A 19,523-nucleotide genomic window follows, 5' to 3' on the forward strand; every position below is an offset into this window, starting at 1 on the left:
CATGTGAAAGTTTTAAAACTATTTTAAAGATGGATTCAAGTCAATATTTTACCGATTTAGGAGTATTTTAGATAAAAAGTTAATTAGGTTTGCTTGGAAGGTTCGTTACAACAGCCTTGCAGTGAAGTGTACTGCTTTAAGATGGTGGCCGTTTATAACGCCCGTATCTAGCTTTTTGTAGATGTGCTTCTAACACTACCAAATTTATATTGCATCTAGTCCTATATAAATGATATCCACCGTAATATTATATGGATGAACTTTGTAGCAGCTTTTCGGCAGCAGTCAGGTATGTTGTTGTGTCTTTTTTATCTCGTTGCATGAGTTGAGCTAGAGCCGTGAGTTGAGCATTGGCATTACCCGAGGGGCCGGGTAATGGGAAGCATGATGTTTCGCTATGTTTAGTTTGTGAATCGTTCTCGAATCTTCCACGGCCGAATCGCGAATAATCTAAGAATCGGAAATTTTGCACACCTCTAGCGTCAACTCTAGTCTACATGACGTCATGCCTTTGTGTTAAAAAGAACATAAAGAATTCATAACTTAGTTAAAAATGTATAAGTTAGCTAAAATGTCAATATTGTTGTGGAAAGGTTTAATCTAAAAAATAAAAAAAAACATTGGGAGTGAGACCTCCCCTTGATCCAGCGAACGTGGATTTGTGCTTAGGGCAAGATCATCTTTCACAATTAGAGATCTTTGACGCTATCACTTTTTCCCCTTCATTCAAGCGAATCAAGCTTGTTTTCTCACTCTGTGGCTGTCACACGCAACGAAGTAGCTCTCCCAGCTAAGCCTCGGCTAACATTCATCTTTGTAAGCTTTTAGTTAGTTTGTATATTCAATTTGAAAGGAAAATGTGTGTTTCGTTTTTGGCGAACTTTTTCTATGGTGCTAATCTGTTGAAGCTACTCACATGGAAAAATCTAATTGTAAAACATTTTAAATGTATTCATTTTGTATCTTACACTTACCACGATTTGAGAGCTCAATAAATTGAAGAACAGTACGCCTTATGTTTGGAGTATTTGTTTTTTTCGGCCAGCCGCGTCACTTTCACACACAGCAACAAACGGGAGGGGGTGAGCGCTGCCGCGCCAAGCCACTTCTGGCTGCATTTTTGACATAAGAAAAATAGCGAATACCGTACTACGGTCTGACGGAAAATTTTAGTGGTTTTGAAACCGCGACGTTTCCACACCACGGTACACTGTGAAACCGGTAACCGGCACATGCCTAGCCTGGACGTGTACTTTCTTCAGCAGGGGGACACGTCTGGCAGTGCAGGATTTGAGTCCCTGGCGGCGCACTGTGTTACTGATAGTAGCCTTTGTTACTGTGGTCCCAGCTCTCTGTAGGTCATTCACTTGGTCTCCACGTGTGGTTCTGGGATTTTTGCTCACCGTTCTTGTTATCATTTTGACACCACGGGGTGAGATCTTGCACGGAGCCCCAGATCAAGGGAGATTATCAGTGGTCTTGTAAGTCTTCCATTTTCTAATAATTGCTCCCACAGTTGATTTCTTTACACCAAGCGTTTTACCTATTGCGGATTCAGTCTTCCCAGCCTGGTGCAGATCTACAATTTTTTCTGTAGTGTCCTTTGACAGCTCTTTGGTCTTGGCCATAGTGGAGTTTGGAGTGTGACTGACTGAGCTTGTGGACAGGTGTCTTTTATACCAATAATGAGTTAAAACAGGTGCCATTAATACAGGTAACGAGTGAAGCCAGCCAGAAATCTTGCTTGTTTGTAGGTGACCAAATACTTATTTTCCACTCTAATTTGGAAATAAATTCTTTAAAAATCAAACAATGTGATTTTCTGGGTTTTTTTCCACATTGTGTCTCTCATGGTTGAGGTTTACCCATGTTGACAATTACAGGCGTCTCTAATCTTTTCAAGTAGGAGAACTTGCACAATTGGTGGTTGACTAAATACTTATTTGCCCAACTGTATTCCCACAAAAAATCTACACTAAGTAAGAAAATGCATAAACAAACATTAGCTCAAACAAAAACTAACAGGGAGCAGCTGGATTTGGCCGTGTTAGATGAGGTATGTCATTCACTGTTGCCACTAGAGGGCAGTGTATTCCCCAAATCAACAAAAATAAATGCAAACACTTTCAAAACAAATCATTACAAAGCCACTCGAAATAAACAAATCCTCGGAGCAGCAAAATTTGATTTGAAGCTTCTTTCTATTCGAATGACTAATTATTATAGGTTTCATCTGATTAAGTTTCCGTCATTAGTTCATTTTCTTATAGTACGTGTAGTTAGTCAGCCTACATCGTAGCAGTGTTTGAGTCGTGCCACTTTAGGGACATGTCCAGTGCCGCCCCCTCGACCGTCGCCGGTTGACTGCTGGTTAACTTATTCATGACTAAAGACCATGATGTTGTTCAAGCCAGGCTGCACTCCAGGCTTGCTTGTTTTGAAACACATGGTAGGAGTTAATATGCAATGTTGCTTTAGCATTTAAAGGTTAATGCTGAGTGATCATTACACACTGGTGTTGTTTTCATCAAAGATGACTATAACGAAAATATTTCGTCAACGAACAATTTTTACTATGACAATGACGAGACGATAACGAGCTAAAAATGTGTTTAAGGAGACTAAAACATAACGAGACCATTGCCAGTTTTCATCTGACGAGAACGAGTCAAAATCGCACAATAGTTTCCATCACATGTTCACAATTTGTGACATTTTATGTGTAGTTAGCTTGCATCGTAGCAGTGCCTGGTTGTGTCACTCATGTGACGTGCTGCTTCTCTCCATTCTCCAGGCTTGCACACACAGTTAAATTTGTTTTCTAATCTTACCCAGAAAGAACATGCAATTTAGTTTTAGCCTTTAAAGGTCTATGCTGAGGGATCATCACACACTAAATGTAACTCGTACCGTTAGCATAGCATTCGCGTTAGCATTAGGCTAATGCTAAAGGCAAGCGTCCGCTTAAACTCTCGGACAACTTTTTTTTTTTTTTTTCTCTCTCCATACAGTTCGTGGCGTCCAGGTGCAGGGATGCATCAGGGAAATTAAAAAAGGGGCCAGTTGGCCTCCTTGTGTCTGAAAAGGGGGCCAAATTCTAAAATTGATGGGGCCTGATTTAACTAGATTGCCGAAGTATGCAAAACTGATTGAAATAAACCAAAATACATTCATTGGAGCATGATATTTCTAAATTGCAAATGCAAAACCATTATTTGAGTAAAATCTATTTTTCTAATATATCAACAAACAATTTTAATTTATTTGGAATGCACCGAAACAAATGCAAGGTGATTATGGCTAGATTAGAGGTTAGATCTTGTGCCCGAACCCGACCCGACCCGTCGGGCCCAAAATGTTAAACATTCATGTTCGGGTTGGGTCGGGTCGGGCCGCCACGCCGGACTAATAAATTACTGTATATATAAAAAAATGGGATAAAACCGAGAGCGAGCTCTCTGTATTGTGCATTTGCTTGTGTACGCACATGAACGCCGTGGCGCCGCCCGCTTTTTCTTCTTCTCCTCCCGCTGTGGCGCTTGCGATTCGTTACGAAAGACACTTTTATTTATGCACACAAAGGCAACACAAATGTGATCCTTTTGAATCTTCTCCACTGTGTGTCTGCAAAACCGTATGTTTTTTTATTATATTAAACTTCCCCAGCGTTATTTCGTTGTGTAAATGCTTTTATAATGATCATAAAAATATGTAGAATATTTAAAGGGTATGTCAACCCCTGGGGAAATGTTAATATTCCATCATTTATCCATAAATGCATGCCTTTTGTATTCATATCATGCCACTTCGTGTAATTACACACAAGAAAATGAGAGAAATTTCGATCGACTGTCAAGCTAAAACGACCGGCGCCCGAGATCTGGCAGATTGTGTGCGTGACGTCATTACAAGTGAAGAGAGTGCTACCGGCCACTAGGGGGGCAGCGCCTGTCTGCATCAATATAATTCCTTCTAGTGAGGGGAGAATTAGCGGTGTTTTGAGCTGTTTATGCTGTTGCATTGTGTTCGTCCTGCTCTGCACATATTCCATGTTCCCTCATGAAGAAACATTGTCAATAAAAGAGAATTCAGAATTGTTTCTTCAACAAGAAAAAGGCTCAGTGCTTTAATACTGAATGGCGGCGATGATGGCAGACAATTTCGTTTCTAGTTTCAGCGACGAATCCGACGTAACGAATGTTCATCTAATGGTGACGAGGAGAGTTACGAAGCTTTAATCGGTGTTTTAGGTTACCAATTTGAGCCCAAACCAACGCCAATGCAGCGTAATGAAACGGTCATTGAGGGGAGCAATGACACTGATGAAACATCGGCAGCAGATCGTGTGGGAAACACCAATGATTTGTTTTGCATTTCTTTTTGTGAAGCTGATACACCGTGACAAAATAAAGGAATGCATAGAATAATTATCATTTATTGCGCTATCATAGCTTTTCGCTCTGCCAACAGACACAAATATGAATGGGATCAGAGGATTTGTTCTCTATATTTTACGAGCGATAATTTATACATGTGTCCAGTCCTGTATCCAATGCGTGATATTTTTTTATTATAAAAGAGTACTCACTCTGGCCATTTCGAGCTTGGCTGCTCGCCTCCTTTGCTTAGCCTTAGCCTCCTTTGCCAGTCATTGTCCTCTTTCTTGATATCTCGGGACATTTAGGTGGCTGGTGTATGGTGGGCACCGCATCTGATTTGAGCAGCAATCTTGCAGCAAAACCCGATTTCACTTGTCCATAGTTCGAGAAGCTTTCAGGTGGAAAATAACAGAATACCGTGCTGGAGGCTGGGTCTAGAAAATTAGCCCTCTTTGCACGGACGAACTTTACCCATTGTCTGCGTAGTCCAGCTTTTTTTTTTTTTTTTCCGCGTTCGGGAACTCAAGGATACTATATTCCGATAAATAGCTATTTGTACACCACATAGCACAGCAGTTTTGAACCATTTTAGTGATGTTTTGGTCAAACAAACCCAAACGCTACTCTCTCGTCGATAAAAAACAATGGCACCTGGCGCCGCCTCAACTGTCAATCACTTGTTGTGACGTCGCCGCCCCATTCGGCTGTTTCCGGAACACTTTCGGAAATGTTCGTCATTTTCGATCTATTTTCGATAATTGCTCATTAATGTGATTGACTTTTTTTGTTAACTTTATCAATATTTGTTATCTTGGCACATAGCGGTTCTATTGATGTCTCACACCCCCTTTGCGTTTTCATACCCTTTAAACGTTAAGAAAACTTGCGGGTTTTTTTCTGCCAACTGAGAATTCGTTACGAAAGACACTTTTATTTATGCACACAAAGGCAACACAAATGTGATCCTTTTGAATCTTCTCCTCTGTGTGTCTGCAAAACCGTATGTTTTTTTTATTATATTAAACTTTCCCAGCGTTATTTCGTTGTGTAAATGTTTATAATGATCATAAAAATATGTAGACTATTTAAACATTAAGAAAACTTGTGTTTTTCTGCCAATTCGAAGAAATGAAAATAAATTGCTGCTGCTGAGTTTTTTTTTTCCGTGTCACTCCAACAATCTAGTTAATTGATGGGGCACGGGCCGGGTCGGGCTACAATACCAGCGGGCCGTGTGGGGTCGGGCTGGATTTTTTAGGCCCCATCTAACCTCTAGAATAGATATCGGTAAGGCAAGATGGCAGACGACGAAAGTTAAAACCTCTGAAGGAAAACGAACAGTTTTCAATTGCTGTTTAACTAGATTAATTTCTTTAGCTATTTTAACAGAAGTATGTCATATGTGGCGCAGATCATGTAGCAATAAGCACCAATCGTAATAGACTTGCGCTGGTGCAGTGGAGTTACAAAGTTGCGCCAGTGGCTGTCAAAATGCATCAATGCCGCGGCCCAGATGCATCCCTGCAGGTGGGTATAGTTAATTTCAAATAATTTACTGTTTTCCTGCTGAGTGTGCATTATAACCAAGTTGGCGTTGTCCATGTAGACCAGAGGTGGGCAAACTATTCCACAAAGGGCTGCAGTAGGTGCAGGATTTTGTTCTAACCCATCGTGAGCAAAGCCTTTCGACACAGCCTGGTCGACTAAAACTAGACGAAGACAAACACATTTTGAGATGACTAAAATATGACTAAGACTAATAGGTACTATCGTCCAAAAGACTAAGACGAAAATTAAAAGGGCTGCCAAAAACAACATTACCACACAATAAATTTAACTCATAACATTAGCATAGCATTCACGTTAGCATTAGCATCAACTTAAAGAGCATATGACACGAGAAAAAAAGTCTTAAATGGCATTATTATGTGAATTAGAATCATATTTTGAGACGATTCGACTATATACAACAATTTAGCAAAGCACAGATGACGAGAAATTAGTCTTTTAATCTGCCGGTTAGCCACGCCTACCATTATAGGGCTTTAGCGTCCCCAACAGGTGGATGACGTCAGCGGTAGACTGGGCTCATCGGTTTTACTATTCAGCCCATTGAGGGGGAATTATTCAGAACAAGGAAAACGCGATGAAGAGAGCCGCAAAATGTCATTGTTTCAGTCTCTCTACTCCAATATTTTTACAGGATATTCTTTTTATCCAAGTATTTTTCCCCAATAGCTATATAAATGGCTTGAGAAGGACCAGTCAGCCCATCGAGGGGGAACTATTCACAACGAGGAAAACGCGACGAAGAGAGCGGCAAAATGTCATTGTGTCTGTCTCTTTACTTCAATATTTTTACAGGATATTCTTTTTATCCAAGTATTTTCCCCAATTGCTAAATAAATGACATGGTCATGACAAATAACAGTCTTGTGCTAAATGGAATATGAAATAATAAAAATGCATTTATTCAGGACGACATGGCAAAATTCCATAATGGTCAAAACTGTCGACTTCACCTTTACTGTCGCATCTCCCGAACGATATTTTATGACACCTAAATCGGACATATGTCATTTCCCTTCCCCGGCTTCAAAGAATGTAAACAAACCAGAAGGCGTGACAGCTAGCCGACATGCTAACCCGAACTGAGTGATGTTTCAAAGTCTTCGAAGCGGAAAATCACACATAACTATCCTGGATTATTTGACATGACGACCCGGTGTTGTGCCGAAAAATAGCCGCCCCGCACAACACCGGCGGAGAGCAATTTACAGTTCGTTCCCCGGAGGAGGGTGGCTGGAGTTCTTGTGCAGCTAACGTGCTGCTGCTAATGAGCATTAGGAGAGCTTTTTACATGCCTATCAATGATCAAACGTAAGTAGTCCTTCATTTAAAGAAAGTTTGTAGTGTTTACTTTGTAATCGCTGTATTCGTATTTGACATAATACAAAATAAGATGTTTACTCTTTTCCTCCTAAGTCCAATGGTCCCACAGTAAATATCCACGGTGAATGGGAACCTTTTGAAACTCCAAAAAGGGTCATACGCCTCTCCCTCATACAGAATGATTTTTCCGCAGCCGTTTGGCTGGCGTGATGCGAAAAATAAACGTATTAATCCGCAAAATCAGCTGAATCCTTCGTCCTCATACACAACAGTACACTGTAGCGTGGAGAGGACGTCTTCTACCGTACACGCCACAGCGCCCTCCTCCTCAATGCAAGACCGAAGCCGGAAGTCACTCATTTTCATGGCGCGGGATTCAAAAAACTAAATAAAAATAGCGATCGCTTCTACACACATCCAAGCGGCCCATATCATTCAGAGGCATAAAATAACACGTGTATTATGAAATAAACATGCTTTTTCGTGTCACAGGCACTTTAAGCGTAGCGACTGTACTATTAAACTGTCGTATTGTCGTTTTGATTTTGTTGGCATCAGCTATGGCTAACAGTTGTCGTGCTTCTGGTTGCAAATAAAACCAATGGGAAACCCTCACCAAGTTGGCGTTTTCCTTGTAGAAGTTACAATACGTGCTCGTCTGTCAATGTTCATTCAAATCATTGGAAATTTTCATCTAATTTTGGACTAAAACCTTGGAATTTTTACAGACTAAAGTATTCGGAACATTCGTCAATGGAAACTAGACGAAAACTTTCCGAGTATTCCTCCACGAAAAGCAGACCAAGACTAACACATTTTCAAATAACTAATAAGTATTTTCGTCCAAAAGACTTAAAACGAAAATTAGTGTCTTGCCAGTGACGTTCATCGTAAGGACCAATATACCCTACCCACCGACGTCACAAAACCACGTGCTCGCTGTGTGGTTCCGCCCACTTGTCCGTCATTTTGTCTCTGTATTAGCATTGTTTTCAATTGATCGAGGAATTTAAAATGCATTTCATGGAAGACCCGGTGCTTTCTGATGCCGTAAACTCACTGGATGTGTTGCATAAAAGGCGTTATGTGGAAAAGCTTCGTTCTATACAGTCGCCAGATCCATATTTGATGCCCAAATCGATGTTTTTCGACCCACTGTCTTCGCCCTGTCTGCCTGACATCTGCTACGCTGATATTTACAATTATCTTGTCCACACAAAATCAGCCTATTCCCACGAAAATTTGAAAAACTTCAAGAGCTTGGAGGCTTATAAATACTTCGTTGCTGGTTGGGTGAAACAGGTCCTCGTTCGGCAGGAATCTATCTTGTGCTTGGAAAGGTGAGTTACGAAATTTTTAATTCAAAATCTTTTGTTATTGCTAACATCCACTGTCAAGTCTAATGTATTTCATGTCGTTTGTCAATGGAGTTAAGGCTTTTAATGTTTATATGGTTTAGCGATAGCACTCTCACTACATACATACGTGTATGTTGTCGGCGATTAGCCTAGCAATGATCTTAATTGTGGTTATTTGTCAGCCCCGTTGACGAGGCCAGTTTCTTTCACTTGGTACCAGCTAAATATTATTCAAAAAATAACGATGGTGGAAGAAAGGGAAGTCACAAACATCTTGAATTTGAAACTATGTCGTACTACGTCGTATGTTGTCGGCGATTAGCCTCGCAATGATCTTAATTGTGGTTATTTGTCAGCCCCGTAGACGAGGCCAGTTTCTTTCACTTGGTACCAGCTAAATATTATTAAAAAAATAACGATGGTGGAAGAAAGGGAAGTCACAAACATCTTGAATTTGAAACTATGTCATACTACGTCGTATGTTGTCGGCGATTAGCCTCGCAATGATCTTAATTGTGGTTATTTGTCAGGTAACAGGTTAACACTATGTTTTGACGGACAAGTGGGCGGTACCATTCAGGAGAGCGGAGTTGTGACGTCACGTGGGTAGGGTCTATAAGAAAAGCAGACTTACCACTTCTAGAATCTTCACGACAAAGCGCACTTTGTCCAGATGCTGCGTTGGTACCAGGAAACAACCGGTATTCGGATTCGGCACCGTCGTGGAGGAGTAAACTTCATCTTGGGCCATGATCGAACTGAGACATTACACACAACCATATCATCGATAAGATTTCCCAAAGTGGGTAAAACGGTAAACACAAGGATTATTATTAGGGCTGTCAAACGATTAAAATTTTTAATCGAGTTAATTACAGCTTCAAAATTAATTCATCGTAATTAATTGCAATTCAAACCATCTATAAAATATGCCATATTTTTCTGTAAATTATTGTTGGAATGGAAAGATAAGACACAAGACGGATATATACATTCGACATACGGTACATAAGTATGCATTTGTTTATTATAACAATAAATCCACAAATGCCGTTAACATTATTAACATTCTCTTAAAGCGATCCATGGATAGAAAGACTTGTAGTTCTTAAAAGATAAACGTTAGTACAAGTTATAGAAATATTATATTAAAACCCCTCTTAATGTTTTCGTTTTATTAAAATTTGTTAAAATTTTCAATCAAAAAAAATTAGTAGCTCGCCATTGTTGATGTCAATAATTACATTATGCTCACTAATTGTGCTTAAACCCATAAAATTATTTGGACCCAAGTGCCAGCAGAAGGCTCCAAACACCAAAAACACAAGTAACAAGCGGACATTACACTGCTGTCATTTTAATCTGTTTGAGCGGGGCATGTGCGTTAATTGCGTCAAATGTTTTAACGTGATTAATTTAAAAAATTAATTAAAACCCGTTAACGCGATAATTTTGAAAGCCCTGATTTGTATCGTTTTTTTTTTTTTAAACTATATTCTTATTATTAGGGGGATAAAAACGATATATTCTATATTTTATTTCTAAATATCTGTTTAGGGTTCCGACTATTTTCTTTTTATAATTGAAATGATTTAAAAATATTCAGTGATTTATTTATTAAAAGAAAAGGAAAATATGATTTTTTTTAAAAACATGTATTTTTTTAAATTGAAAATATAAAGGGGGAAAAACAATTTTCTATATTTTATTAGTCATTTTCATTTTTTCCCCCCCAAATTATATTCTTTATTTTTTCAAATGATTTAAAAATTTAAAACAATCATTTATTATTTATTATTTATTTTTTAAATGAAATAGGAAAAAAACGGCAAATATCTAAAATTATTGCATTTTTATTTATTTATGTTTTCGTTTTATTAAAATTTGTAAAATTTTCAATCAGAAAATAAACTAGTAGCTCGCCATTGTTGATGTCAATAATTACACCATGTTCACTCATGGTACTAACCCATAAAATCAGTTGGACCCAAGCGCCAGCAGAGGGAGCCAAACACCAAAAAACAAGTAACAAGCGGACATTACACTATACTGTCATTTTAGTCTGTTTGAGCGGGGCATGTGCGTTAATTGCGACAAATATTTTAACGTGATTAATTTTAAAAATTAATTACCGCCCGTTAACGCGATAATTTTGACAGCCCTAATTATTATTAATCGATTAACTCGAGTAATTCGATTTGAAAAAAGATTGGAATTAAATTTTGCTGCTTTGAGTATTCATTTAATTAAAGTGGCGTTGTAATGGTTTCCCATGCATCTTTTTGGTGAGACAGCGGTGCTAAGCCCTTGTGGAGGCACTGACTAATTTCTGAGGATATTGTGGTTCTGTGTTCTGACATGGGCGGGAGGTAATTCTCTCTAGTAAGAGCCCTACCAACTCATTCTGTTGGCCATGATTTGGACACTTTCTTCTTCAGAGGACACATACAGTGCCCTCCATAATTATTGGCACCCCTGGTTAAGATGTGTTTTTTAGCTTCTAATAAAAAAATTTTTGTAATTCAAATTAGGGCTGTCCCAAACAACTAATTTTCTCCCGATTAGTCAGCTGACTATTTTTACGATTAGTCGACTAATCTAATAAATTAAATTTTTTTTTTTTTTTTTTTTTTTACTAATTTAGCAATGAAATTTTTGTTGACGCTTATCAATTCACAAAAAACATATTGGAACGCTTAAATTATTTATCAAAGTACAAATAAACACGTAAATAACAATAATAAGTCACAAATAAACAAGGAGTTCAAATGCTGATAGAATTAACTAGTGTAGCATCCCGATTGGAAAGATGGTCTCTTAAACTGATGGTTTACAACTTTTATTCCATCCTTGGTGCACACAAATAAAACACAATTAGAAATTTACAAAAACTTTTCACCTTTTTGTCTTTTAAACCTTATTTGTATATCAATGAATTGCCTTTACCTTAAATTATTACCTTATCATTGACAATCTCTCCCCTGAGTGTAATCACTGTATATACTGTATATATTTATGACCTTTTAACCTTATATAATTTTCTATACCATAAAATAAATCATAACATGAAATAAACCTTTCAATTAGCATTAAGAACAATACTAATAGCTAGAGGTGTGCAAAATTTCCGATTCTTAGATTATTCCCGATTCGGCCGTGGAAGATTCGGGAACGATTCACAAACATCCAAATTCCGATTATTGAAATATGCCAAGTAAAGCGGAAGTACTTGGATCCTCATGTATTTATTTATCTAATACCGTTTGAGGCTATTTTCAGTTATTTTAATTCATTTTTACTAGGGCTGTCAAAATTATTGCGTTAACGGGCGGTAATTAATTTTTTAAATTAATCACATTAAAATATTTGACGCAATTAACGCACATACCCCGCTCAAACAGATTAAAATGACGGCACAGTGTGATGCTCACTTGTTGTTACTTGTGTTTTTTGTCTCACTCTGCTGGCGCTTTAGTGCGACTGATTTTATGAGCATTGTGTAATTATTGACATCAACAATGGCGAGCCACTAGTTTATTTTTTGATTGAAAATTTTACAAATTTTATTAAAACGAAAGCATTTAGAGGGGTTTTAATATAAAATTTATATAACTTGTACTAACATTTATCTTTTAAGAACTAAAAGTCTTTCTATCCATGGATCGCTTTAACATAATGTTAGTTAATGCCATCTTGTTGATTTATTGTTGTAATAAACAAATACAGTACTTATGTACAGAATGTTGAATGTATATATCCATCTTGTGTCATATCTTTCCATTCCAACAATAATTTACATAAAAATATGGCATATTTTATAGATGGTTTGAATTGTGATTAATTTTTAAGCTGTAAATAACTCGATAAAAAAATTTAATCGTTTGACAGCCCTGATTTTTACATGAAAGTGCAATCCTGCATAGTTTGAAAAACACTCGGGAAATTTTGTATTTAACGCTTTTTTGAAAGTGCAATTTTAGCAAGCTTTTGTTTTACATCTCCTAAAATTTATTCTGCTATGCATTACATGTTCCTAATCCGATGACTCGATTATTCGTCCTAACTAGTTGATAGATTAATAGAGTACGAAAATAACCAGTCGAGTATATTTTTGGAGTATCAATATCGAGTGGAAAAATTCCGTATCGTTTAGTGTTATTTTGGTACTGGTTCTGCTGGTTTTGGTCTTTTTTTGGTACTGGTTTGGCTAGTAAATAAACCAGCATATGCTGGATTTGTTAGTATTGTACTACCACATGTTCAAAGTGAAGTTATTAATATTTTCACGAGCGAAAAGTAACAGTACAAGTACTAACAATTGTAAAACAACAACGTACTAAAAAAACTGACTTGATTCTGAGTCATATTCGCCACAAGACCACTAATCATTGCACTAAATTTGAAATTAATCATAAATTCGCGTTGGTTCGCAGCTGTAAAATAAGATTTTCCAGTTAAACGAAACACGCCGAAGACAAATTAGTCGAAGTAAATATTCGTTTGCAGTGCGTTGGTGAAAATTAAGACTAAAACAAAAGTGAAATTGTAAAATTGGTGGAATTATTTACGCGGTTTGGTAAACAATTGAACTCGTCGTCGAGAAGTGAAACTCGACTTGATTATACACGCATTTAAATAAAACCTGCTTAAGGTCTTCGCGAGAATTTGTCAAAAACATTGTTTTTAAAAGTTTGACTCACCGTTCGAATTGTTTGCCACCGAAAAACTAGCCGCGTAGTTGTCCGTACCTAAAAAAGAATGACGAGATCACAACTTCCGCATTGAGTATTACTTTCGCCGCAAGCTGATGAGTGGCAGCACGAATATGACTTCCGGCTAAACAAGTCAGAAAATAAAAGTTTGACTATGAAATTTAAAAAAATAAAATAGATGACAAAAAAATGAAAAACTACTGAGCCCTTCAAAGGGACATGAACGGAAATAAAACAAATTTAAATCATCTGGTGCGCACGAGCTAATATGGTGAGCACCAAGTCACTCCAAGTCAAAATAAATTGGACATCTATCACAGTCAACAATTTAATTAATGAACAAAGTTAAAGCCGATTGAATAGCAGTAAAATTATTGACATACTACCTGAGTTTGAATATTCTACATTGTAAATTGACAAGGTTACATGCGATCAATTAAAAACAGCAAACTTTCAAACCAACTCTGGTTCATCTATCGCCGTGATGTTTAGATGTGATTGTTTGAGTCGTATTGACGGCAATAGATGTCCAATCCGTTTTGACTGACCTGGCAACCTAACAAAACTCCTTTGGGAAATAAGACAATTTAGGACATGATATCAATGCATGCCCTGCCCTCCAAGTCAAAATAAATTGGACGTCTATCACCGTCAACAATTTATATAATGAACAACGTTAAAGCCGATTGAATACCAGTAATATTAATGACATATTTCCTGAGTTTGAATATTCTACATTGTAACTTAACAAAGTTACATGCAATCAATTAAAACAGAAAAGTTTCAAACCAACTCTGGTTCATCCATCACCCTCATGTTAAGATGTGATTGTTTTTTTCTTGTCCCATTGACGGCGATCGATGTCTAATCCATTTTGACTGGGAGGGGCTGGCAGTGATCATCAAAACGGATTGGACGTCTGTCGCCGTCAATGGCAGCCAATGAGTTAAAAGTAACGCACAGAGAGCAAACTATGCAACCTGACCAAACTTCATTGGGAATTAAGCCAATTTAAGACATGATACCGATACATGCAAAGCTCTTCCAGTGAAAATAAAATGGACATCTATCACTGTCAAAAAATTAATTCAGAAAAATCATTAATGCCGATCGAATAGCAGGAAGATTATTGATATATTTCCCGAGTTTGAATATTCTAAATTGCAATTTGACAAAGTTACATCACATCATTTTAAAATAGAAAATTTTCAAACCAACTCTGGTTCGTCCATCACCGTCATGTTTAGATGTTGTTTTTTTTTTTTTTGGTCCCACTGACGGCGATTGACGTCTAATAAATTTTGACTGGAAGGGTCTACCAGCAATCATCAAAATGGATTGGACATCTATCGCCGTCAATGCCAACCAATGAGTTAAAAGTAACACACAGTGAGAAAACGATGCAACATAACCAAACTCCGTAGGAAAATAAGCCAATTTAAGACATGATATCAATGCATGCCCTGCCCTCCAAGTCAAACTACATTGGATGTCTATCACCGTCAACAATTTATATAATGAACAACGTTAACGCCGATTGAATACCAGTAATATTAGTGACATATTTCCTGAGGTTGAATATTCTACATTGTAATTTGACAAAGTTACATGCGATCAATTAAAACCAGCAAATTTTCAAACCAACTCTGGTTCATCCATCACCCTCATGTTTAGATGTGATTTTTTTTTTCTTGTCCCATTGACGGCGATCGACGTCTAATCAATTTTGACTGGGAGGGTCTACCAGCAATCATCAAAACGGATTGGACGTCTATCACCATCAATGACAGCCAATGAGTTAAAAGTAACGCACAGTGAGAAAACTATGCAACCTAACCAAACTCCATTGGAAAATAAGCCAATTTAAGACATAACACCAATACACGCTAAGCCCTTCCAGTGAAAATAAAATGGACATTTATCACTGTCAAAAAATAAATTCAGAAAAATCATCAATGCCGATTGAATAGCAGGAAGATTATTGACATATTTCCTGAGTTTGAATATTCAAAATTGCAATTTGACAAAGTTACATGAGATCATTTTAAAATACAAATTTTCAAATCAACTCTGGTTCGTCCATCACCGTCATGTTTAGATGTGGTGGGTTTTTTTTTGGTCCCACTGACGGCGATCGACGTCTAATCAATTTTGACTGGGAGGGTCTACCAGCAATCATCAAAACGGATTGGACGTCTATCACCATCAATGACAGCCAATGAGTTAAAAGTAACGCACAGTGAGAAAACTATGCAACCTAACCAAACTCCATTGGGAAATAAGCCAATTTAAGACATGATACCAATACATGCAAAGCCCTTCCAGTGAAAATAAAATGAACATCTATCACTCTCAAAAAAATAATTCAGACAAATCATTAATGCCGATTGAATAGCAGAAAGATTATTGACATATTTCCTGAGTTATAACATTCTAAATTGTTATTTTACAAAGTTACATTTGATCAATTAAAAACAGAAAATTTTCAGACCAACTCTGGTTCATCCATCACCGTCATGTTTAGATGTTTCTTTTTGTCCCATTGACGGCGATTGATGTCTAATAAATTTTGACTTGGACGGTCTACCAGCAATCATCAAAACGGATTGGACGTCTATCGCCGTCAATGCCAGCCAATGAGTTAAAAGTAACATACGGTGAGAAAACTATGCAACATAACCAAACTCCATTGGGAAATAAGCCAATTTAAGACATGATATCGATGCATGCACTGCCCTCCAAGTCAAAATAAATTGGACGACTATCACCGTCAACAATTTATATAATGAACAATGTTAAAGCCGATTGAATAACAGTAATATAAGTGACATATTTCCTGAGTTTGAATATTCTAAATTGCAATTTGACAACGTTACATGCGATCAATTAAAAACAGAAAAAATTCCATCTTACTCTGGTTCATCCATCACCGTCATGTTTAGATGTGATTTATTTTTTTCATTTCCATTGACGGCAATCGATGTCTACTCCATTTTGATTGTGAGAGGGTAACAGCGATCATCAAAACCTCTATCGCCCTCAATGTCAGCCAATGAGTTAAAAGTCACGCACAGTGAGAAAACAATGCATTCTAACCAAACTCTGTTGGGAAATAAACTGATTTAAGAATTGACATCAACACATGCTATCCCCTCCAAGTGAAAATAAATTGGACGTCTATCACTGTCAAAAAGTTGATTCAGAAAAATCATTAAAGCCGATTGAATAGCATGAAGATTGTTAACATATTTCTTGAGTTTGAATTTTCTATAGTTTAATTTGACAAAGTTACATGCGATCAATAAAAACACCAAATGTTCAAACCAACTGTGGTTCATCGATCACTATCAGGTTTAACACTTCATGCAGTTCCCAAAACAACCTGCCAGGCGGCATCCGCACACCGCTCCACTGCCCTCATCTATCGCATGCACGCGCGTGCGTAACCGTGGGCTTTCCCCAGCGTTTAAGGAGACTGAAGAGACAGAAGACGAGGAGGAGGAAGAGGATGAAGGTGTGTGGCGCTGATGTCAGTTGAGAAGCCGAAAGCCCAAACTTTGTGACGCCTCCATTTTTTCCTCGCACCTGACCACTCAAGGTAAAAAAAAAAAAAAAAAAAAACTCCATCCACATTCCTGCACTTCCCTCATCTTCATCCTCTTGTCATCTTCATCCTCTTCCTCACAAGTGCTCTTCCTTTCTTCTCACCGCTTTGGCATGCACCGATAAATCAATCGACGCGCACGGAAAATCGTCGCATTTGTTCGATATCCTCGTTATCGAGGCGTGTGCTAGATGTTCTTTGTCCTTACTGCTGAGACAATTGAGCGTGCTGGTAAAACGTCCATTTTTTTTTCGATTTCAAGTGACAGTTTTGCTGTCCGTGTGTGAAATTTGTTTTTTTGGTGTCCACTTTTTTGATGCGGCGAAGAGCACACGCACTTTGACCGGTTGTCATTCTTCTTCAACTTTGAAACGTTCCAAAAATTCATCTTTGGATCTTTGGATTGTGCGCCTAACATTTATAGTTTTGGCAAAAAATATGTTTTTTTTTTGACCCCCCCAAAAAAGCCAAAGGCGAAAACAGTTCAAATTTTCAAAATGCTCTTTGTTCTATAGTTGTTTTGGGTCAAAATCACATAATTCAAATAACAAAACAACAAGAAACCCAATTTGTAGTCATTATTTTGGACAAAAATCAAAAGGAAGTGGCGCGAAATAAACAGGAAATAACCCACAAACACCCCAAAAGTCAACAGGAAGTTCCCCCATTTATTTTCCAATGGCACAAAAACATTCTGTTCATGCCTATTGATTTTTATCTGCTAAAAAAAACAACAACAACAAAAACAACAACAATAATTGTTGGTTATTATTTTTGACAAAAAGGTCCACACCTCAAAATCAATCAATTGAAATTAACAGATGAACATTAGAATGCACAAAAATTTTTGAAATTTTCAACAACAACAAAAAACTGAAAATGGGCAAGAAGTGACCTGAGAATGACCCAAAAACATCAGAAATGGGCACAAAATCAACAAAAAGTGACCCATAAGGTCCCCAAAATCAACAGGAAGTGACATAAAAATCAATAGGAATTGACCAATGAACAGGAAGTGACATGAGAATGCCTCAAAATCAACAGGAAATGATCCAAAAAGAACAAGGAGTGACCCAGGAATGTCCCAAAAACATCAGAAATGGACGCAAAACCAACAAAAAGTGAACCATAATTTCCCCCAAATCAACAGGAAGTGAATTGTACTGCCCCAAAATCAACAGGAAATGATCCAAAATGAACAGGAAGTGACCCGGGAACATCCCAAAAACACTAGAAATGAACACAAAATCAACAAAAAGTGAGCCGTAAGTTCCCCAAAACCAACAGGAAGTAATCCAAAATTAATGGAAAGTGACCACGGAACAGGAAGTGACGTCTGAATGCCTCAAAATCAACAGGAAATGATCCAAAATTGACAGGAGATGACCTGTGAATGCCCTAAAACCATCAAAAATTGACACCAAATCAACAGAAAGGGATCTATTGGTGCCCCAAAACCAACAGGAAGTGACCCGTAAATCCTTAACACAAACAGGAAATACTTCAAAATATACAGGAAGTGACCCCGGGAAACTCGGAGCACTGGCTGTGCACTCTTGATTTTTCATTTTTCCTCTCCCTGTTAAAATGGATTAGACGTCCATCACTGTCAATGGCTTCTAATGAGTTAGAAATGTTGATTTCCTGGATTTTTTTTTTTTTTGTCTATCACAGCTGAAATATAGCCAGCATGATGATCACATGACCTGCCGCGCTCAAGAAGCGGCTCAGGTGTCAGCATGTGCGGTTTTATCGATCCACACGCTAAGAACAGACTAGCGCAGCGCTAACGCCGCTTCCGTCCTCGTCTATTTTGCGTTGAAGACGATACGGTTTCGGTCGTATCGAGTTTCTGCATTCTGAGAGTTCTGCTTTCCTGAGAATTACATGAATACTCAAATACTGCCGTTTTTCCTGTGTTCTGTAATTTAATCGGATATTATGTACAAATTTACGAACACAATCAGTTCCGTTTTATCTAAAGACCATAAAATATTGTTGTCACGATACCATAATTAACAACTCGATACCGATACTCAAAAAAAAGTACTCGATACTTGATATCGCTATTGATACTACATCAATAAGAAACCCAAAATTCAGTGTTTCTCAATTGGCGATCATTATTTTTGACAAAACCCCCCCCCCCCCCAATAGATTTGACTTGTCCCAATATTAACAGGAAGTGACCCAAAAATCAATAGGATATGATCAAAAATCAACGTAAAGCGATTTAAAATGAAGTGGAGGTGACACAAGAATGCCCTGCAATCATCATAGAGTGACACAAAATCAACAGAAAGTGACCAATGGACAGAAGGTGACCCATAAATGCTCTAAAATGTACAAAAAGTGACCCAGAAATACCCCAAAATTGGCAGGAAGTGACCCAGAAATGCCTTATATAAACAGGCAGTGCCCCAAATTCAACAGTAATTGACCAATGGACAAGAAGTGACCAATAAATGCCCCAAAATTCACAGGAAGTGACCAATAAATGCCTCAAAATTCACAGGAAGTGACCCAAAATCAACAGTAATTGGCCAATAGACAGTAAGTCACCAATAAATGCCCCAAA

General features: G+C 37.7%; 2 protein-coding genes across 3 annotated transcripts in view; one reads left to right on the forward strand and one right to left on the reverse strand.

Moving 5' to 3' along the window:
* The window catches only part of cmtm6 (CKLF-like MARVEL transmembrane domain containing 6), a 30,607-nt gene extending 17,165 nt beyond the window's left edge, over nucleotides 1–13,442 (reverse strand). Inside the window, exons 1-2 of the mRNA XM_057835380.1 lie at nucleotides 13,330–13,442; nucleotides 9,264–9,387 (exon numbers count right to left, since the gene is read on the reverse strand). Of these exons, the coding sequence (XP_057691363.1) occupies nucleotides 9,264–9,380 (117 nt within the window). The 5' untranslated portion in view covers nucleotides 9,381–9,387; nucleotides 13,330–13,442. The remainder of the gene's footprint in view (nucleotides 1–9,263; nucleotides 9,388–13,329) is intronic.
* Nucleotides 13,443–16,821: 3,379 nt separating this feature from the next.
* cpne4a (copine IVa) overlaps nucleotides 16,822–19,523 on the forward strand; it is a 53,394-nt gene continuing 50,692 nt past the window's right edge. For both annotated transcript variants that reach the window (XM_057834975.1, XM_057834976.1), the window contains exon 1: nucleotides 16,822–16,939. The gene's annotated coding sequence lies outside the window, so the exon portion shown is untranslated. The remainder of the gene's footprint in view (nucleotides 16,940–19,523) is intronic.

Source organism: Corythoichthys intestinalis, chromosome 4 (genome assembly GCF_030265065.1).
Source record: "Corythoichthys intestinalis isolate RoL2023-P3 chromosome 4, ASM3026506v1, whole genome shotgun sequence".
Classification (NCBI taxonomy): Eukaryota; Metazoa; Chordata; class Actinopteri; order Syngnathiformes; family Syngnathidae; genus Corythoichthys; species Corythoichthys intestinalis.